We start from the raw sequence: 21418 nt of genomic DNA, 5'->3' as shown, positions 1-21418 counted from the left end.
CGCTGCAGGCCTGGCCCACAAAAGACGCTCCAGACGCGGAACCCGGAAGCCTCGGCCGGGAGGGGGCGGGCCCAGGGCGCCGGAGTCCGAGGAGTTGGAAAGGGTTCCTGTCCCTCACCACGACCTGCATCCTTTTCCCGCCCCCTCGTCCCTCGCTAGCACGGGAGGACCTTTTCCTTAAGTGGAACTGAGGAATGCCTAGAGTGGGGGACTCGGCGGGCGCCCACGTGACAGACAGCCCCCAGGGCGTCCTGGGTTTGCAGGGAATATGGGCATGCTCAGGGCAGGGCTGTGCCCGGGCCTCACCGAGGAGATCGTCCAGCTTCTGAGGGGCCGAAAGATCAAAACAGGTGACCTCATGGGCACAACCCCGGGGGTCTCGATACACGTATGGGGCTTTTTGCTCTAACCGGAGGGTTACTGGGGAAGCTGCTTCGCGGGAGCCGAGGTAGAGGATTTTACTGAGTGCTGGGCCCCTTGCCGGGTCCTGCATTAGGGCCTGCGTGCAGATTGGAAGTAGAATAAGACCTTAATCCCATTTCATAACTGAGGAAAAGGCAAGCAAGGCAAGGCTAAGCCATTCCGGTTGCGAATCAGTTGCACTTGCTGCTCTCTTTCCAGTGGCAGACCTGGCAGCTGCTGACTTGGAGGAGGTAGCCCAGAAGTGTGGTCTGTCCTACAAGGTGAGCTCGCGATTGGCAAACTCCACTCCAACCGGTCTTCCAGAGCTGCTCCCCACTCTGCAGGATCGGAGTTCCTAGGAATTGTTAAAGGGGGGTGTGTGTGACTCTAGACCTGAAGTGCTCTGCGGAGCAGCTGCTCTTAGGGGCAGTCTGATCGATCTGGAACCTGAGTGTCCGCCCTATTGGCAGGCCCTGGTTGCCCTGAGGAGAGTGTTGCTGGCGCAGTTCTCGGCTTTCCCCTTAAATGGTGCAGATCTCTATGAGGAACTGAAGACTTCCACTGCCATCCTGTCCACCGGCATCGGAAGGTTTGTATGCGAACCTGGACAAGGTGAAAGCAGAGCCTCGTGCTGAGGCTACAGAGGACGGGGCCAGTGAGGGCCACCTGGAGCTGTAGAGGAATCTGCAGGCATGCAGACTCCTGAGGTTTTTTTCCTTAAGAGTAAAACTATAGGGCTTCTATTCTTTTTTTTTTTTTTTTTTTTTTAAGATTTTATTTATTTCGTGTATGTGAGTACACTGTTGCTGTCTTCAGACACACCAGAAGAGGGCATCAGATCACTCTATAGATGGTAGTGAGCCACCATGTGGTTGCTGGGAATTGAACTCAGGACCTCTGGAAAAGCAGACAGTGCTCTTAACCTCTGAGCCATCTCTCCAGCCCAACTATAGAGTTTCTTAGCCTCAACACTATTGATACTTGAGGGGCAACTAATTATTTGCTGAGATAGAGCGTCCTGTGCATTGAGAGACATTTAGCAGCATCCCTACTCTCTAGGCACCAGATGGCAAGATGCCCCCAGTTACAACAATCAAAAACTGTCTCCAGATGTGACTCAGTATCTCCTACAAGCTAACTTTCCCCAGGGAAAAGCCACTGTCCTATAACAAAAGATGTCATTAATATCCCATTATTCAGTAGAGCCCGTGATAAAGAGCCCAGAATAAAGCAAGTGAGACCTGGGCAGAATTGAGTTCCTGGGAGTTAGCACTTTTGCGCTGACCCTAGGCCAGTGGTTTTCAACCTTCCTAATGCTGTGACCCTGTAATCCAGTTCCTCATGTTGTGATGACCCCCAACCATAAAATTATTGCCTTGCTACTTCCTAACTGTAATTTTTGCTACTGTTGTAAATCATAGTGTAAATATCTAATAAGCAAGATCTGCCACCCCTGTGAAAGGGTTGAACAATCCTCAAAGGGATTGTGACCCACTGGTTGAGAAACTGCCACCCTAGGTTATGGATGTTAGAAATGATTGACCTCCCTTGTGGTTAGCCTAAGAAAGGGGCCAGGAGAGGTGAGCCCAGGGTTATCTAATCCAGAACCTTGTTGCCTTTGCCATATGAGGCAGCAGTGGGGAATGGGTATGGCTCTCTGAAATGAGCAGTTACATTGTGCCCTGTTGTTCCGGTTGGGAAAGAGTTGGAAGACAACTGGCATTTTCTGGCCAAGCGTGTCTGACCTCTCTCCCTGCCTGTTTGTGCAGAGTTTGATGAATAACACTGCCATCACAAAGGTCTTCGGATTGGTCTGGCCCTTGTTTCCATAACACATTCTCTTGGCAAGGTCCGCACAGTCTGGTGCTTGCTTTCATTGGTTGGGGGTCTGTGTTTGTAATCCATCAAGCGTTGGCTGAGTGCCTACTGGGTGCCAGACACATGCAGATGCTCTTTGTAGGAGTGGGGCTCAGTGTCTTACCTTAATTCCAGCGGACTGTTCTGAGGTCTACTTGGAGGTGAGAGGCCACTGTGAAAGCATTTGTAAGCTATGGGGCATGGCTGTGCAGGACACAGGAGAGGCCAAGCAGGGATCTGGTGCTGCTGGTTTGGGGTGTGTAAGTCTGATCCAGGGTTTGTAACCGTGGAAGATATGTTGAAGGAGAGACGTGAGAAGAGACTTACTGTGAGATCGGGTGTAGATTTGAAGAGTCAAAGGTGGTGGTTTGCTGGGATGGAGAGTTGGTTCAGTGGTTAAGAGCACTGACTGCTTTGCCAGAATTTCCTGAGTTCAATTCCCAGCAAACGCATGATGGTGGCTCACAACCATCTGTAATGAGATCCAATACCCTCTTCTGGTATGTCTGAAGAGAATGACACTGTGTTCACATACATATGTAAATAAATCTTTTTTTTTTTAAAGGTGGTTTGCTAGATTTTAGACTTTGCTCCAGTGTGTTGTGCCTACCTAGTAGATGTAACTCTGAAGCTTTGGAGGCTGTAGGCCAAGTTAGTGAAACTTGCGATTAGCACGCATTAGACCTATTAAACAGGGTCCTGTGTTGTGGGCTTTCTTGGAGTGCTGAGGTGAAGTGTAAATCTTTGCAGGGTGGTCGAGCACACGGGGAGGGGGGATGCGGTAGATGGGGTGTGGGGCGGGGGATCCATCTCTGTTGGAAGAAGGTTTTTAGGAAACATGGGGCGAGGTGTCTGAATGAGTGACTGAAGAATAGCTGATGGGAAATTTAGTGGGAAAGGTGGGGAGAAGTCCCAGAGACCTCTGCCTTCTAGGCAGTCCTGTCGTGGTAGGGGCTCAGCTCCGGAAGCAGGAGGAGGAGTCAGGGGTGGAAATGCTAGTGAAAGTCCTTTAGGAGGCAGTTTTGGAAGTGCTTTATGGAGGCGGGGCTTCAGCCCAGTGCCCTCAGCCCAGTATGCAGCTGATTTTTTTATTTTTTATTTTTTTAAGATTTTATTTTTGCTGGGCATGATCCCAGCACTTGGAAGGCAGAGGGAGACAGATCTCTACGAGTTCAAGGCCAACCTGGTATTAGGAACCAAATTGAAGTCTTCTTCAAGAGTAGCAAGTAGTCTTAGCTGCTGAAGCCATCTCCAGCCCCACCCCCTGTGTGATGGGTTCTCTGTTTTTGCTTTGTTTTTTTTCCAAGGCAGAGTATCTCTGTGTAGCCCTGGCTGTCCTGGAACTCACTTTGTAGACTAGGCTGGCCTCAAACTCAGAGATCTGCCTGCTTCTGCCTCTGCCTCTGCCTCTACCCCTGCCCCTGCCCCTGCCTCTGCCCCTACACCCCCCCCCCCCCAGGCTGGCCTCAAACTCAGAGATCTGCCTGCCTCTGCCCCTGCCCCTGCCTCTGCCTCTGCCCCTGCCCCCCCTCCCCCAGGCTGGCCTCAAACTCAGAGATCTGCCTGCCTCTGCCTCTGCCCCTGCCCCTGCCCCTGCCTCTGCCCCTGCCCCCCCCCCACCCCAGGCTGGCCTCAAACTCAGAGATCTGCCTGCCTCTGCCTCTGCCCCTGCCCCTGCCCCTGTCTCTGCCTCTGCACCCCCCCCCCCCCCAGTGCTAGAATTAAAGGTGTGCACCACTACAACCTGTCATGTGATGGGTTCTTAACTGGAGTCAAAACCAGTGTTTCATTCTTCCCCATGACTATTTGCAAAGTGTAAAAAAAAAAAAAAAGAAATAGTCACTCTTGAGTCCTGCCAATAGAACTTTTATTTAATCCAGCAAGGACAGTGTTTTCCAAATTTGTCTGCAGACCTGAGTCACCGAGGAGGGGATACAAGCAGTCTTTTGATGTTTTTTTGATGCTCCTGGTGACTCCAGACAATTACTGATAGAGGCTACTTTTTGAAAACTCCTCTGGAAGCTGGGTGCAGGGCTGTGTGCCTAGTCCCGGCTGCTAAGAGGCTGAGATAGGAAGATTATCTGATGCCAGGAGTTCAAGGTTAGCCTGAGTTAAGACCCCATGTCCCTCTGTCTTTCTCTCTGTGTGCATATGTATCTGTTCATGTACATGTAGACATGGATGTCAAATGACAGCAGATGTTATTCCTTAGGGACCATGTTTATTTATAGTTCTTATTTTCATGTGTTTGAGTATTTTGGCTGTGTGTCTATCTGCGTGCCACATTCATTCCCAGTGCCCTTGAAAGTCAGAAGAGGGTATCAGACGTTGTCATTGCCCCCCCCCCCCCATAACTGGAGCTACAGAGGGTTATTAACTGCAATGTTGAGTGCTGGGAATTGAACCCTGGTCCTCTGTAAGAGCAGGGTGAGTGCTCTTAACCCCTGAACCATCTGTCTAGCCTTCATACTTTGTTTTTGATGCAGGGCCTGGGACTAGTTAAATAGCTTAGGTTCTCTGGCCAGTGAGCCTCAGGGAATCCCCTGCCTCAGCATTCCCACCACTGGGATCATAAATGCACACCACTGCCTTTAATCCCAGCAGTGCCGAGGCCAAGGCAGGCAGATCTCTGAGTGTGAGGCCAGCCTGGTCTACAGAGTGAGTTCCAGGACAACCCTATCCCAAAAGATCAAAAAATAAAATAGAATAAAATTAAAAAAAATAAATAAAAAGATAAGTGTACACCACCACAGCTGGCTTCTTTTCCTTTTAAATTTTATTTTAATTAGCATGAATATGTACCTGTGTGTGCACATGTATGCAGGGGCCTGTAGAGACTAGAGGTAGCAGATACCCTGGGTAGTGGTGAGCCAACTGCTCAGCCACCTCTCCAGCCAGCCACTCACACTCAGCTTTTTATGTAGGTTCTGGGGATCAAGCTAAGGTTCCCCATGCTTGCTAGACAAGCGCTGTTATTGACTGAGCCATTACGTCAGAGCAGAATCTCTGACCGTGTTGCTGATGCAGTTGCTCTGGCCCCACCTTGAGAGAACAGGCTGAGAGGAGCTGCTGTGATGGAACTGGGCTTCCCGTGTCTCCAGGAGAATGGGATTCAGGAGAAGCTGAGGCTGGAGACTTACTAAGTAGATGCTTATTAAACAGACACAGAGTATACCATGTTCGAAGAAGCCACAGGGCGGTTGGTATATGAACCGGAGCGTGTTGACTGGCAGGAACCTGTGACTGCTGTGTTAGAATAGGTAGAGTAGTGACTGACTGCTGCTTGTCATATGCTGATAGGTTATAGTTGGCCATCAGGGACCTCTTCAGAGGCCCACAGTCCATGATTGGTAATGCCGAGTCAGAGAGAGGCATGGTCAGGCATTGGTCCAGGCTGCAACAGAAATTCAGTTCCTGTCCTCTGGAGCATGGAGGGCAGTGACCTGCTTCATGGTGGTTCAGGGGCAGAACTGGGGTTAGGAAGTGGGCATGCTTTGAGGTTCATCTCAAAGCTTCCACAGCTAGGGTTTTGACAGTCAAAGCACTGGTCCTTCTCTTCAGTAACATTTCCTGGCTGCCTTCAGGGGATTTTCAGCTTTGTGCTAATACTGGAGATGATATAACAGGGGTAAAGGCCCCAGAGTGTTCCTACCAGATGAGGGAGGCAGACAAACACAAGCAAATAAAAAATAATTACAAACTCCCAGAACTAATAAACGAGTTTAGCAAGGTCTGGGAATACAAGATCAACACATAAAAATCAATTGCATTTCTTTGAATTCACGATGAACACGTGAAAACTGAAATTAAAAAGGCAGCACCATTTGCTGCTGCGTCTAAGAAAGTGAAATATTCGGGTCTAAACCGACAAAGCCCGTGTAGAATTTGTGTGCTGTAAATTAGAAATGCTGATGACGACGATCAAAGGTGACCCAGATAAATGCAGAGACGGTCTGGTCTGTGTTCATGGATTACAAGACTCTACATTAGTGAGTGCCAACTTTCCCCAGCCTCTTTCTCTTTTCTTCCTTGACACTAGAGGCTGAACTCTGGGCTTTGCTTATGCTAAGCAAGCACTCCACCATCACCTTTAAGCTGTTTCTCCAAAAAAAACAAAAAACAAAAAAACAAAACCAACACACACATACACACACACACACACACACACACACACACACACACACACACACACACATATATGGATGAAGTGGAGTTACGGAGGGAGGTAGATGGTCACGCATTGGTATAGCTTGTAGCACAAAATTCAGACCTGGTCCTGTGCAGATCATGCATGCATGCATGCATGCATACATACATACATACATGCATGCATGCATACATACATACATACATGCATACATACGTATTGGTTTTTTGTTCGTTTGTTTATTGGAGCCAGGGTCTCATGTCGCTGTTGACCTCACCTCCCTGATGGCGGGATCAAAGGCATATGACACCCTGCCTGGTTTACTTCCCTACTTTATCTTCATGTTGAATGAAGTTTCTTCTCTCTTCTCTCTGACCACCCCCATCCTCTCCTCTTCTGCTGTCAGCCTGGACAAACTACTTGATGCTGGCCTCTATACTGGGGAGCTGACTGAAATTGTGGGTGGCCCAGGTAGTGGCAAAACTCAGGTACTCATGGGTCCAAGGGGGGGAGTGTTGGGGGGGTGGGTGCATTGTCCTGGATTCCTTGGGGAGGGGGAGGGTTGGGAGAGGTGGGTGTATTGTCCTGAATTCCTTGGGGTTGGGAGAGGTGGTACATTGTCCTGGATTCCTTGGAAGGGGGAAGGGTTGGGGGAAGGGGGTGGATTGTTCTGGATTCCTGGGGGGGGGGGTACTTGCAGGTGTCCTTGCCTGTTTTGAGGTCAGAACAGACCAGATGGGTGCTGAGAATGGGTATGGCCTTGGCAAGTGTATGTTGTTGGAATCTGGGCAGGATGTGATGGGGAGCTGCCTAGTGGCCCTCCCTCTTCTCCAGCGCCCCATCTTGTCTCTGAAGGTGTGTCTCTGTGTGGCTGCAAATGTGGCCCACAGCCTGCAACAGAATGTACTGTATGTGGATTCCAATGGAGGAATGACAGCGTCCCGCCTCCTCCAGCTACTACAAGCTAGAACCCAAGATGAGGAGAAACAGGTAGGGGGCAGGGTGGCTGGGGTCCTAAAAATCCTGGTGCTAGGAGACCTCATGACCCTGTACATTGTACGGGGGACCCTGTACACTGCCTGGGTCTCATTTTCGCTTTGAACCTGGAGGTTTTCTGCATTCTTAAAGCTGCTCATGTTAATGTCACCATCCCAGCCTGGCTGCCACCCACACTGACTCTCCAGGGACTTTAAGGCCTTGCGTACCTTAAATCAGAGCAAGCAAACACCTAGCATCTGTGTTTCCAGCCCATTTCTTGGGCATGGCAGGCATCACTAATCAATCATATCCATCCTTCCTGCTGAATTCCGAGTGTCTTACAGCTCAGCACCCAGGTAGTCACCACTGTGAGATCCAGCCCATTAGGCAAAATCCATTTGCCATTCTGGATGCCAGCACTGTGTCTAAGTGCCTCTTTGTCCTTTCAGCTTTATGATTACTCTTTATGGTTTTCCGGGATTCCCCTCTCCAAGTTCCTGCTTCTCTCTCTCACCCCTCAGGCAAGTGCTCTCCAGAGGATACAGGTGGTGCATTCATTTGACATCTTCCAGATGTTAGACATGCTGCAGGACCTTAGGGGCACCATGGCCCAGCAGGTGAGCTTGCTGATCTGCCTGTTTCTGCTCTACCCAGATAGCCAGGTGTCGCCTGTATGGGGCAGGTGTCTAACCACAGACTATATTTGGCGTGCATGTGTCCACTGAGAGTAACATCTCCAGCGGTGTTTGCACATGCACACCCTTAACCCCTAGAGGGAATTCCTTGGCACTTAATTCATGTGCTTCCTTGTTACAGCCTCACCAGCCCTGGACAGCAGTGAGCTTCTCAAGTCCAGGGTTATGTTGTCTTCACTTTTACTCACTGAAATCAACTAGAAAAACTTTTGTGCTAGGTGTCGGGTCGAATGACTTTAATCTCAGTGCCCAAGGAGGTAGAGGCAGGTCTCTGTGAGTTCGAGGCCAGCCTGGTCTACAGAGTGAGTTCCAGGGCAGCCAAGGACTACATGGAGAAACCCAGTCTCAAAACCAACCAAACTAACCAACCAAAAAAACCTCACAAACATTGTGTGTGTGTGTGTGTGTGTGTGTGTGTGTGTGTGAGAGAGAGAGAGAGAGAGAGAGAGAGAGAGAGAGAGAGAGAGAGAGAGAGATGGGGGTCTCACTATGTAGCTCTGGCTGGTTGGGGACTTACAAAGATCTCCCTGCCGTGTCTCCTGAGTGCTGAGATTAAAGGTATATACTTCACCATATCTGACTAGGAGGCTTGACTCCTGAGACAATCTGATTGTCCTTTGTGAGACTGGAGGTTGGCACTGCGTCCAGCGTCTGATTCTCCTGCTCTTCCCCTCAGAATTGGCAAATGGCTGCTGTAGTCCCAAACATTTTGTACACATCCACTTAGATTCCATAGTCAAGCAACTAAGTGATAAATGTTTTTATTTTTTTTAATTATCTCTTCCCTTTTATTAAGAAGAGAAACATACTCTAGGACTGCTAGTAGGCTCCCTCTTCTTACATTCAGTTAGCCAGGTTTCTTTTGTTGTTTGCTTGTTTTTAACTGTAATAATAAGGACCTTTATCCATAGATAAAGGCACTTGCTGCTAATTCTTACAACCCAGGTTTGAGTCCCAGGACCCTCATGGTAGAAGGAAAGAACGGACTTCTTCAGGTTGTCCACAGACTCCAAATGTTGTATCATGAGTGTATGTTCATGTGCACAAACAAACAAACAAACATTTTTTATTATGATGCTAGGGATCTAATCCAGGATATGTGTTAGGCAAATATATACTGAGGTACTCCTCCAGACAAAGTTGGCCAAAAACAAGTCATCTCTATAGGTATCTTGAACCAGGGGCTGGGCTTATCACTGATGTCAGGAGATCTCTACCCAGTACCTGAACATGTTCAGACTAATGTGTAGAAGAAAAAAAGAAGGAGATTTTAAATGGCATTTGGCTGATTTGTTGTTGTTGTTACTATTGTTTGTTTGTTTTTCTTTTTCTTTTTTTTTTTCTTTTTTTCGGAGCTGGAGACCGAACCCAGGGCCTTGCGCTTCCTAGGCAAGCGCTCTACCACTGAGCTAAATCCCCAACCCCCCTGTTTGTTTTTTTAATTTAAAACTTGTTCTAAGGCTTTTAAATTCTATCCTATATGTATGAATGTATATGCCTGGTGCCCTTGGAGGCCAGAAGAGGGCATTTGATTCCACTGGAACTGGAGTGACGGAAGGTTGTGAACTATCGTGTGGGCACTGAAAATCAAACTCAGGTTTTCTCCAAGAGCAGCAAAGGACTTGCTGTGCCATTCAACAGGACACGGGTGATGGGGGCCTAAGCTGGATGGTTTTACCCTCTCCCTTTTCTGCCATCCCAGTAATGGGCGAAGAGTTGGAGGCTGAGTGATTGACACAGTCCCGGGCTGGAATTAAGGCACACAGAATGCAGAACAGAAATGCAAATAGCCAAGGCTCTGGCCAGTGGGCAGTGGAAACCACACAACACGCATAGCAGAGTCAGGATCTGAGAAGTAAGGGAGGGAGTGAAGGGAGCGTGGAAGACAGCATGGATCCAGAGAAGCTGCGACAGTGCTCACGAGTGTGTAGCCTCAGATTAGTGTCTGAGAAATGGCATCGGACTCTTAGAGAAACAGCTGGCTTCATCTGGAGCCATGGTAGCTATGGGCGAGGAGGGCTTAGGAGGCTAGATCTAGGGATGGAAATACGAAGAAGTCTAAAGGCTAAGGGTGTCGCTCAGTGGTAGGATGCTGGCCAGCATGCCCCAGGCCCTGGGCTCCTTCTCGGAGAGCATCAGTCTTCAGCAAAAGCAGCTTGGGAGCTTGAAGTGGAAGTAAGCAGCACTGAGGGGATTCAGAAAAGAAGGGGTTAACAGTACCCTGGGCATGTGGATTCCTGAATGAGTGTTTGTAGTGTCCTGACTTAAACCCTCTCTGTCTACTCAATTTACTGGAGTCTGTTAGACTTATGAATGGGTTGAGGGAGGCCTGCCCGTACAGCTGTATTTGGTTGGAAAAAGTTTATGACCGACTTCTTTTTTTTTAATCTGAAGGTTAACCTTTTGGTTTGGTTGTTTGGTTTGGGGATTTTTTTTTTTTTTTTTTTTTTTTTTTGAGACAGCTTCTTAGTATAGCCCTGGCCATCCTGGAACTCAGATGTGTCTCTGCCTCCCAAGTGCTAGGATTAAAGGCGTGTACCACCATCTCAGTCTAAACTTCAGGCTGTGTTCGAGCATGCGTGTGTGCGTGAGGGGCAGGCCAACTCTCTGATGTTGGTTCTCTCTTTCCACCTTTCCTTGGGTTCTAGGAATCACCCCACATCCTCAACCCCCACCCCAGGTTCTCTGGCCTTGCTGCAATCTACAATCTGCTGAGCCATCCCACTGGCCTCCGCCTTCTAATAGAGGAGCTTGCCCAGGGCAGGCCCTAGAGGTCATTGGTTGGTGATACTTCCTTTTTCCCATTCCTACAGGCGACAGCTTCTTCAGGCACTGTGAAGGTTGTGATTGTGGATTCTGTCACTGCAGTGGTCGCCCCACTTCTGGGAGGTCAGCAGAGGGAAGGTGAGGAACGGGAGGAGAGCCTGGGGACAGGATGGGGCCTTAACCTCCCAGCCCTGTCCCTTGGCCCTCTGCTGTCCCTCCTGTTTGTTCCTTTCCCCAGGCCTGGCCTTGATGATGCAGCTGGCCCGAGAGCTCAAGATCCTGGCTCGGGACCTGGGTGTGGCAGTGGTGGTAATTTCTAGCTCTCTGTTTCTCTTAAAAGTCAGTTTGGAACTTAATAGCCCTTAAGAGGACAGAACACTGAACCCAGGTCAGAAAGGTGTTACTACCTTGCCTTTTGGTGTGTGTGTGTGTGTGTGTGTGTGTGTGTTTACTTGGCTTTTTGAGACAGGGTTTCTTTGTGCAGCTCTGGCTGTCTTGAAACTTGTTCTGTAGACCAGGCTGGTTTGAAACTCAGAAATCCTCCTGCCTCTGACTCCCAAGTGCTGGGATTAAAGGCATGTGCCACTACCAGCTTTGAAAAAAAAAAAGTTTAAAAAGGAAGTTTGGGGGCCCCAACCACTTGTAACTCCAGCTCCAGGAGACCCAGTGCCCTCTTCTTGAGACGGGTCTCTCTACATAACCCTGACTGTCCTAGAACTCCCTCTGTAGACCAGGCTGGCCTTGAACTCACAGAGATTCACCTGTTCCTTCGTCCCGAGTGCTGGAATTAAAGGAGTATAATTATTGTGTCAGGGCTGCCTGTACCTTAGCGTATGTTCTTGACACAATGTCTTACTAGGCTTTCAGGCTGGCCTCAAATCCCTAGACTGCTCCTGAGGGGCTGAGGAGCCAGGACTACAGACACACAATTCCATGTACTTTAAATATCTACCTCGCCCAGTTTTGAGGAAATGTTATACTAATTTGTGCACCTACAAGCAGTGGAAAAGGACCAGGGTCCTGGGCCTCCATCTACTGTCTTCTGGGTGTTTGTGGGTACTTTGGGGGTCAGTCTCTGGCATAGAAAGTATGGAAGGAGCCATAGTTGCTATGCGTTTGGGTGCCTCGGTGGGTAACCTGCTTAAGACTAGTCCCAGGCTGGGACTCCTCATCCAAAACTTTCTCTCTTCCCCATACCCAAACACACTCCAGACCCAAAGGGCTGGCTACACTGTTCTCAGGATGCCAGTGACATGCACAAGTGACATGCACAAGTGACATGCACAATTACAATACTGGCTCTACTTTAGGAAGGAGTAAGTAAAGAAGGTCCCCATGTCCCACACTTGATGTCAGGCCTAACGCACTGAGGCTTGGTGGAAAGTCGAGTGCAGGTCAGGAAACCTAGGTTGTAGTTCTAGATTCAACTATAAGTTATACCACTAGGGAGAATCATAAGTCAGACTTCCTGTCTGTAAAAGGAAGCTGGAGGAACAGGTGTCCCTGGTACCCCATCATGGATCTATGTCTGTTTCTGCAGGTAACCAACCACTTGACTCGAGACAGGGACAGTAGAAGATTCAAACCTGCCCTTGGACGCTCCTGGAGCTTTGTGCCCAGTACCCGGATTCTCCTGGAAGTCTTTGAGGGAGCTGGAACACTAGGCCGCAGCCAACGCACAGTACGTCTGATCAAGTCTCCCCGCCAGGTGAGCCAAACCAAGGGGATGCCAGAGATCTTGGGCCCTGGTGAGAGTGGTTTCCATGCCCACATGTATCTCACTGAAGGAATCTTTGATGCAGAAACCCTGAAACAAAAGCCAACCACGTAGATTGCTTAATTCTGCCTACCCCTCTCCTATCTCTTCTTCTAGCCAACGGGTCTGCAGGAGGTGATAGACATTGGGACATTGGGGACTGAGGAGCAGAGCCCAGAATTGCCTGGCAAACAGACGTGACACAGTTGACTGGGAAAGGGACAGTCTCAAGGCCCTCACAGCTTTCCTTCCCAGGCAGCTGCTGTCCGCTGCCACATGAGACCCGGCAGTGCAGATGTCTCAGGCTCATCAGAAGACAAGCCTCAGTTCCCTTAGCTTCACTGTTTGGGATCTCTGGAGCCATTGGCCAGAGGTTGCTGCAGTAGGAGAGGCCTAGAAGTCCATCGGGGTCTCAAGTTGCCTTTGGATCCACTGAATGTCTCCAGTGTGGGTTAATGTCAACCTAGCTTGAGGCCTCACTGAAGAAGCACAGTACTACCTACATGAATAGCTTCGTGGTCCTGTGTGTCACCATTGGCTCCTAAACCCATCCCTCACACAGTAATTGAGCAGGAAGCCTTTGCTCCCCCATCCCCCATTCATTTTGGCCTCTGTTTTCCCATCTGCAAGATGGCACTTCCTTAGTCTGGGAGTTACTCAGTAGAAACAACCTCCAAAATGTAAACCTCTTTATGCTTGTCCTACTCTTAAAATATGTAAACAAGGAGGCCCTCTGAGCCCTGAAGCCACCTGATTTCCCCCAAGGTTGTTTTTCAGTTTCTGCAGTGGGACTCCCAGAGAATGAGAGTGCTTCCTTCCCTGCTTGCTGACTGGGTTTCACACACCTGCATACCTCACCCTGATAGGTGAGACCATAGCTCGCTGCTGTCCCAGGGATATAATTTATCAGGGAGGAAGGATATGACCTGCTCCCAGTGAGCCAGACACTTGTTTCATATGCATGGTGCCCTGTGGGGTGCTTCCTCAGTATAGAGTAACCAGAGGTGCTGAACCATGGCCTAACCCATAAACAGACACAGGAGAATTTGCACAGTAAATAGAGCCAGCTGGGAAAATTGATGCCGGCGTAAATAATACATGGCAAATCTAGTCTTTTATACAGAAATTCATTGCTGGTGGCTCTAAGATGTAGTATAATTACACCTCTCATCCTGCCAGCTGTACCACAGCCTCGTGTCTTAGTGAATAAAATAACCCTCTGTCTGTTACCAACACTGTGGCCATCCATCTGAGAGTCATAACTCTGGCTGAAAGGGGAGGATGGGACCAGGGAATGGAAAATAAAAGGCAGGGAGAAATGATCTGGATTGTTTATGAAGCAAGAGTTTTTACAGGAAGGTCATGCTTGGTTAGAGAGCCTGTTGTACAATTACTCGTGTCTTAGCTGAAGGAAAGAGGAAACACAGTTACAAGACCTGATATTTAGGGCCAGTGGGATGGCTCAGCAAATAAAGATGCTTGCCGCCAAGCCTGACACCCAAGTTCAATCCCAGGGTCCTACATAAGGGAAAGAGAGATGTGACTCTTGTAAGTTGTCCTCCGACAGTCCATATATACTATGGCCTATCTGTACCCCCTCCCACATGATAATAAAAAAATCTAATAAAGAAGAAAATAAGACTTTATAGGTGATGGGTTTAGCAAGGGTAGAAATAGGTCTGAAGGATGGGGAATGAATGACAAAGAGGTGTGGAGTGTCTGTGTGAACGACAAAGTGGGTGGGCTTAAACTCTCACACTGTCTTCCATGGGAGACACCAGTCTTTGGTATCTACACCATGACTGGTTGGTTGGTGGGTTCCTGTAACCCTAGTGAGAAAGAATACATTAAACTAGGGAAAGCAAATCAGGCCACTCCTGATGGCACCAAATTAGTCAAGGGCACTCGTGGAATGTTTCAGTGTCTTAGTGTGGCTTTGCCGGGAACCACTTTGAGTTAGGGGCCCTGGTATTCAAGGAGGAGCCTGGTTGCCTGCTCTGCCCTGTATCCTGCCTGTGGTGAGTTCAAGTGCTTCGTGCGTGACTGAGAACTGTAAAACTACAGTATGAGAGACCCATAAGGATCATTTAGTCTGGATACACACACACACACCCCACAGTGGGTTGTTCCATGTGCTAAGCAAAGCTTCTACCACTGAGATGCACATTGAGCTCCCATACCATTTTGTTAAGAGAAGGAACCCAAGGCTTTAAATGTGACAGTTCCAAGCGGCAGAACTGAAGGCCTCCTGTGTCTGTTCTTCTCTCGTTCTTTCTGCATTTGTGGGAGTGTGTGAGTGAGTGGCTTTAATGCATTTTAGAGATATCAAAGGGCGGCCTAGGGGTATATATCAGTGGTAGAATGCTTGTCTAGCACAGGCAAGACTCTAGATTTGATCCTCAGAACTAGAAAAAGTTAAGAGAGCGATGTAGGACTGTTTCTCTCTTGATGTAGATGGCCATTAGGTCCCTACAGTCTTTCATCTTTCACCGTGATACAAGGAGGTCATTGTGTGTCTGTTTGAAATTAGACAAAATTAACGTTAAATGCCTACTATGCGATAGCACTTGATGGTCTTAAGTTAGGAAGTTGAGCTTTCCTGACAAGGTTAAAAAAAACACACCATGTATTATTGAGGTTGCGTTCCCTAGCAAGTAACACAACCCCACTTAGGCATCAATGATAAGGAAGGTTACTCATCCCTGAGAATGTGATACCAAGGTTGGTCGATGGCAGTGGCCCAGTGTGGAGAAGCCGTGGCTTTTCCTTCTCCGTCCTCTCTTCTCTGTTAGTTTTATCTTCAAGCTTGTTGCCTTCATTAAAACCTGGCTGTAGCCACTGTAAACATTAGGCCATAGAAGACAATATCTACGAGCAGGGAAGGGCTCATCTCCTTGTGTCCTTTGAAGAACAAGGAAAACTCAGAGCTTCCTAATGACTATATCCCATTGGTGCAGAACTGCCTCAAGTGATTGATGTGTCTGGTTTCAGTAGTGGAAAAGGAAAGGTGCCTATCTCAGTTAAGGTTTGCCTTGCTGTGATACCATGTCCAAGTCAACTCTTATAAAGGACAACATTTAATTGGGGCTGGCTCACAGTTTCAGAGGTTCAGTCCATTATCATCATGGTGGGAAGAATGGCAACCTGCAAGCTGACACGGTGCTGGAGGAGCCAAGAGTTCTATGTTGTTTTTTTTTTTTGTTTGTTTGTTTTTGTTTTTGGAGCTGGGGACTGAACCCAGGGCCTTTCGCTTGCTAGGCAAGCGCTCTACCACTGAGCTAAATCCCCAACCCCGAATTCTATGTTTTGACCTTAGGGCAGCGAGAAGGAGGGTCTCTTTACTGCACTGGATGGAGCTTGAGCATAGGATCTCAAAGCCCACCCCAACAGTGACACACTTCATCCAGTAGGGCCACAACTATTCCAACAAGGCCACATACCTCCTAATAGTGCCACTCCCTGTGGGCCAGGCATTCAAACACTGTGGGGCCAAGCCTATTCAAACTACCACAGTGCCTCAGTGGTAGTCTTAGGAGCAACCAAGAAACAGCCATAGAGTTGGGGCTCAGGCTCAGCTTTTTTGGAAGCACCTACTGTGGTCCTACTAGGGAGAGACTATGTGGAGGAATTAGACAGTGGGTGGGCTTGTGTGTGTGCTCAGTACCTTAGCGTAGGACTCACTGTGGACCTAGGACAAGCTGAGTGGTTCTGGGAATCTCTTCATTTTATAGACTAAATGGTTGGGGTTTTAGGACATGTTAAGTGACAGCATGGGAGTCTAAACTTGAATGCATTCGATGCCAGACCTTCTTTTCTCAACCTCTTGCTGCTGTCAGCTGAAAATATGTAAATATTTTAACAAAATTCTTTTTCCTATTTTGCCCCAGCAGTGGAGGCTACGTCTCTCAACTCCCTTTCAGCTGAGCTCACCATAAAAATGTTAGATCACAGATTCGCTTTTTCAGCTCTTTCTGGTGTCCCCCAGGGAAGACAGAATGACAAACACTCCAGAGAAGGCAGACAGTATGTGTGTGAAAGAGAGCCGAAAGGGTTAGAGGGGAAGAAAGCTGGATGAAAAACAGCAGGCTCTGCGCATGCCTGAGACAGGGAGAGCCAGGAGGAGATAAGCAGATATATGCAGAGCCTGCTAGGCTTTTGCTGTATTCTGGCTTGGAGGTGTCTGGGTAGAGAGTTTCAGCTGTCCAGTTCTTTGTGTTGGTTATGTGTATGTATAGTTAAAATTATAAATATGTTTACTTCTATATTACATATATGTGTGTATACATTGAACACCACATGGTGGTGGTTTGAGTAAGAATGGGCCCCATAGGCTCATAGATTTGAGTGCTTAGTCATTAGTGAGTGACACTTCTTGAGAAGGAATAGGAGGTGTGGTGGTGTTGGAGGGAGTGTGTTTCTGGGAGGAGGCTCTGAAGTCTCAAAATCACAAGCCAGGCCCACTTTCCCTCTCTTCCTGCTGCCTGTGGTTCCAGATGTTCCAGAAATAGGTTCCACCTATTTCTCTAGCACCATGTCTGCCTGTGTACTGCCAAGCTCCCCACCATGATAATAGACTAAACCTCTGAAACATTAAGCCAGCCCCAATTAAATGTCTTCTAAGAGTCCCCTTGATCATAGTATCTTCCCAGCAATAGAACAGAGACCAAGACATACGTACACACATACACACATACGATTTTTTATTTTTAATTTTTTGGAGGACGGGTGTCTGACCCAGTGAGACCTTGACTCTTCAGGTCTCTTGCTTTAGCCTCCAAAGTGCTCGGATTGTAGGTCTGTGTCTGTTCAGCTGGCTTTGCTTGTTCACTTGCTTGTTTTATTAATTTTATCTTTTAAGAGATTTATTTATTTCATGTATATGAGTGTTTTGCCTGCATGTAGATATGTGCACCATGTGTGTGCCTGGTACTTGTGGAGGCCAGAGGAAAGTGTTGGATCCTCCAGAACTAGAGTTACAGGTAGTTGTGAGCCATCATATAGGTGTAGGAGACTAAACCCAGATCCTCCACAAGATCAACAAGTGCTCTTAATTGCTGAGCCATCCTTCCAGTCCCTTAGTGTTAATAAGAGCAAGGGCAAGGAATATTACCAGTCAGGTGTTGTTCAGTAGTAGAGCACTGTCTAGCATGTCTAAGGTCCTGGTTTTAATGGCTAATGAACCAGCTCTGCACACACAGAAAGACATTCACCACTAATGCCTCTCTCTCTCTCTCTCTCTCTCTCTCTCTCTCTCGCTCCCCCCCCCCCGTGTGTGTGTGTGTGTGTGTGTGTGTGTGTGTGTGTGTGTGTGTATCTTTTACTCTCAAGTGCTGAGATTAAAGGTGTGTGCCCTCAAGGCTGGAGAGATGGCTCAGTGGTTAAGAGCACTGGCTGCTCTTTCAGAGGTCCTGAGTTCAAATCCCACCAACCATATGGTGGCTCATAACCATGTGTAATGAGATCTGATGCCCTCTTCTGGTGTGTCTGAACACAGCTAACAGTGTACTTATAAGTAAACCTTTTTTTAAAAAAAAAAGAAAGGTGTGCTCTCAGCAGCTAGGAACAGAGATCACTTGCCTTTTGCCTCCCCAGTACTGGAATTAAAAGCATGCACCACCATACCTGGCTGATTTTATGGAGTGTCAGATCCTGAGATGGTCGAGTGCCCCGTGACTGGTGATTTAAGACTTTGGAATCAAGGAAAGACCCAGGTTTAGTAGCCTGCTGCACTCCTCCTGGCAGAGTCCCTTGGACAAGATAATGTGTTTGTTTTACTGGTAGAACTCTATGCTATATGGAGTTACATTTTCCTTATTGGTAAAATGTGTATCTCAGGGGGGTTAAACAGATGATTTATGGAAAGTGCCTTTCACAGAGAGACTGGCACATAGTAGGTGCTCAATCACTATTAGTTCTTCTGGCGCCTGCCAGAAGTAACAGAAATCAGGGCACTAGGACTTTGAAACCTTGCTGCTACTAATAAAAGAAATAATGTGATTTATTTTTTCAGTGCTGTTTGGGGGAAAGGCGTGTGCTTCATAAATATGTATTGGAAAGTACTTAGCAAATGAGTAGAAATAATAAAAATATGTCAAAGGAAACAGCTCCTATAAATATGTCACTTGGTAGACAAATTAGTGTTTTATTACTACTAAATACTATTGCTCGCTGAAAAGGATTTCAGATTACTCGCACAATGGGTACATTATTGAATGCCTCTGCGGAAGGGCACGATAAAGATGAAAAATTGTGAAGGTGATAACGCCTAAGGTGGAGAAAGGAGGGGTGTGGGTAAAGGAGCTCCCAGGCCTCGCTCCAGTGATCTGCCCATTATTTAGCAGCACTCGGATGATTTAGCCCTAATATGGACCGGAGGATCCTGGGAAAACGATTTCCATCAGATGAATTCAGGCCCTGGTTATCACGTTCGAAGGGGGAGGGGGTGGGGCTAGGGGGGTGGGGCTGGGGGGGGTAGGGGCGGGGGATGGGGTAAGTACACTTCCTTTCAAAACTGGGCACTCTGCTTTGAGTTAAGTTGACCCCCCCCCCCAAAAAAAAATCCTAGGTCTGGATCTCCTCTCACTTCTGTTTTGGACCTATTACATATCTGTGTCTTTAATTCATATCGGGAGATGGACAGTGTGGTGAAGAACGTGGGCCTTCAGCACGGCGCTCAGACCCATTTCAGAAACACAAGAGGCTGGACACTGTTGGCCCGTCAAGGGAACAGGGACCAGAGAGGGAAGGGAGAAGATGATATACGTATATATACACACACACATACACACCTTTGTGGAAGAAAAAGCCCCAAGAGAAGCAGAGACCATAGGGAACTGCAAGGAAGCAAAGTTGCAGAGATAGGCAGGCAGGAGAAAGGGGCAAGGGGCGGACATTCAGGTGCCAGGGGTCCCTAGAAGGTGGGACTCCCTATACACTCCAGGTTGGAGAAAGAAATGGTTTCACATTCCAGCTCTGCTTTTCTCTGCGTGGAAGCTCGAAAATTATTTAAAATGTAGATCCTTGCTGATAACAAGCAAATAACAGTACAGAACTTGCTGGGGTGTTCTGAGAACTGGAAATAGCTAAGGGCTTATAAAGTGACGGTCGGTTATGGATACACATATTTTAGCTCCGGTTCCCTTCTGATAGTCCTTATTTTAAAATACAAGGGGTAGCACTGTGGTAGAGCACTTGCCTAGTATATACAAAAGCCCCAAAATATTGAATAAATAAAAATACAAATTGCTCAGGAAAACTCTCTGCTAGGGTCTGCTAGTGGTCTCTGCTAGGGACCTGAAACATAAGAAAATGATGTCACTAGACACTAGCCAGAAGAATTAGCATTTATATGACTTCCGTGACTAGGCATCTTCTTAGATCACTGGCTAATGAACCCCTATGCTACCCTGGTGTTTTATGCTTTACTAAGGCCTTTGTGCATTATCTCATTTAATGCGAAGGCCCAACCTGCCTTTCTGGGATGGGGAAGAATTTGGAAAGGTTAAGAGCCTGCCAAGGGGTGCACAGCTGATGAGCGATGGCTGGGTGGTTTCTTAGTAGTCGTTTTCATTGTACTGTAACCTTTCTCAGCTGTGCCCACTACCTTCCTAACGTGAAAGTAGCCTATCCAAGGAGGAAAACACAGGTTATGATGGCCACTGACTTGGCTTTTAATATCTCCAAGAGACTTAATACATTGAGTCTAGGGTTCTTCCATTGTGGACTGGAAATCTGTCGTCTGTCGCGTACGATGAAACGTGAAATCAAGGGATCAATATTCAAACTTTACTATAAAGCTAGTTGGAGATCTTTTTTTTTTTCTTTTTTCTTTTTCTTTTTTCTTTTTTTCGGAGCTGGGGACTGAACCCAGGGCCTTGCGCTTGCTAGGCAAGCGCTCTACCACTGAGCTAAATCCCCAACCCCGCTAGTTGGAGATCTTAAGGGACTTGTTCAAGGTCACCACATAAGGGATTGGTGGACTCCACACCTTGCCGGGCTACCTCCCCGGCCCTGCGCCCGAGCTCCGCCAGAGGGCGCTCGCGGAGGCTTGCCCTCTAGACCGCCGCGTACCCGATTCCTCTCTATGGTGTCGCGGGCGCGGCGGAGCGGGGCGCGCTCCCGCGGGGGTGGGGGTGGAAGGTGGGGCCTGGCGCGGGGAGGGCAGGGCCGCACGCAGGACGGGCGGGGCCCACGCCGAGCCGCGGGGGACCGGGTTGGTGGGGGTGGACTTCCTGGGGCCGCCCGTAAGGATGTGGTGCTGGCACCCGGGCGCCCCTCAGCCGCGGAGTTGCGGCGGCCGCCGACCCGGCAGCCCCGCTGCCTGAGTGGCCGCAGTGGGGATCTGGGCTTTGCCGTCCCAGGTGTGGCCCGGCAGCGTCCGCGGCAGGTGAGGAGGCGGTGGCTGCGGCGGGTCGGGCCGGAGGATTGGGTGCTCCAGGCAGTGCTCCGGGGCGGAGGGGGGGCGGTTTGAGGATCCAGCTGCGCTCCGGGAGTGGTGCAACCCCTTCCAAGAACTTCCCACCGCCAGGTCACCCCACACCTGTCCCATTGAAAGTGCCGCAAAGCATTTCGCCTGTGTGCGTTGTAGCCCGGGACGTGTGTCCTCAACTTGTACCCAAGTGTCGTAAGAGCTCGGTAGGTCCTGCTGCCTCCTGGGGAAGGATGCATTTCAGTAGGATAGAAAACTGTCTACAGAGGCAGAGCTTTGGCGGCACTGGCTCTCTTCCTACAGGAGGACCCTGGAGATTCGGAGTTCGGAGGTTAGATGGGAAGTTTGGGATGCTGCTCTCCCCTCCTCCCTGCCAGTCTGCTGTCTGC

At 48.6% G+C, this 21418-nt stretch overlaps 2 protein-coding genes across 18 annotated transcripts in view; both read left to right on the top strand.

Moving 5' to 3' along the window:
• Nucleotides 1-67: 67 nt before the first annotated feature.
• Rad51d (RAD51 paralog D) lies at nt 68-18702 on the top strand. 10 transcript variants are annotated; one of them, XM_087572075.1, is made up of 10 exons: nt 68-350; nt 622-683; nt 873-991; nt 6813-6894; nt 7262-7396; nt 7906-8001; nt 10893-10983; nt 11084-11154; nt 12386-12553; nt 18194-18702. In XM_087572075.1, exons 1-10 carry the CDS (start codon nt 269-271, stop codon nt 18203-18205), a joined length of 918 nt encoding a protein of 305 aa, XP_087428201.1. In that variant the 5' UTR covers nt 68-268; the 3' UTR covers nt 18206-18702.
• A 2123-nt stretch (nt 18703-20825) lies between these two features.
• Nucleotides 20826-21418, top strand: part of Rffl (ring finger and FYVE-like domain containing E3 ubiquitin protein ligase) — a 62941-nt gene continuing 62348 nt past the window's right edge. For 3 of the 8 annotated variants that reach the window (XM_087570075.1, XM_087570070.1, XM_087570060.1), the window contains exon 1: nt 20826-20987. The gene's annotated coding sequence lies outside the window, so the exon portion shown is untranslated. Of the gene's footprint in view, nt 21361-21418 lie in introns of all 8 variants that reach the window. The other 5 variants (XM_087570077.1, XM_087570068.1, XM_087570072.1 and 2 more) reach the window with 3 other exon arrangements.

Source organism: Rattus norvegicus, chromosome 10 (genome assembly GCF_021556685.1).
Source record: "Rattus norvegicus strain SHRSP/BbbUtx chromosome 10, alternate assembly SHRSP_T2T, whole genome shotgun sequence".
Classification (NCBI taxonomy): domain Eukaryota; kingdom Metazoa; phylum Chordata; class Mammalia; order Rodentia; family Muridae; genus Rattus; species Rattus norvegicus.
Note: the sequence above shows the minus strand (reverse complement) of the source record. Positions and strands in the feature narration are given on the sequence as shown.

Bases quoted from the DNA above. Each gene is read 5' to 3' on its own strand.
- Rad51d (XM_087572075.1), top strand. From the start codon at position 269: ATGGGCATGCTCAGGGCAGGGCTGTGCCCGGGCCTCACCGAGGAGATC. The intron at 992-6,812 runs GTTTGTATGCGA...TTCTGCTGTCAG, and splicing joins CTGTCCACCGGCATCGGAAG to CCTGGACAAACTACTTGATG. The intron at 11,155-12,385 runs GTAATTTCTAGC...CTGTTTCTGCAG, and splicing joins ACCTGGGTGTGGCAGTGGTG to GTAACCAACCACTTGACTCG.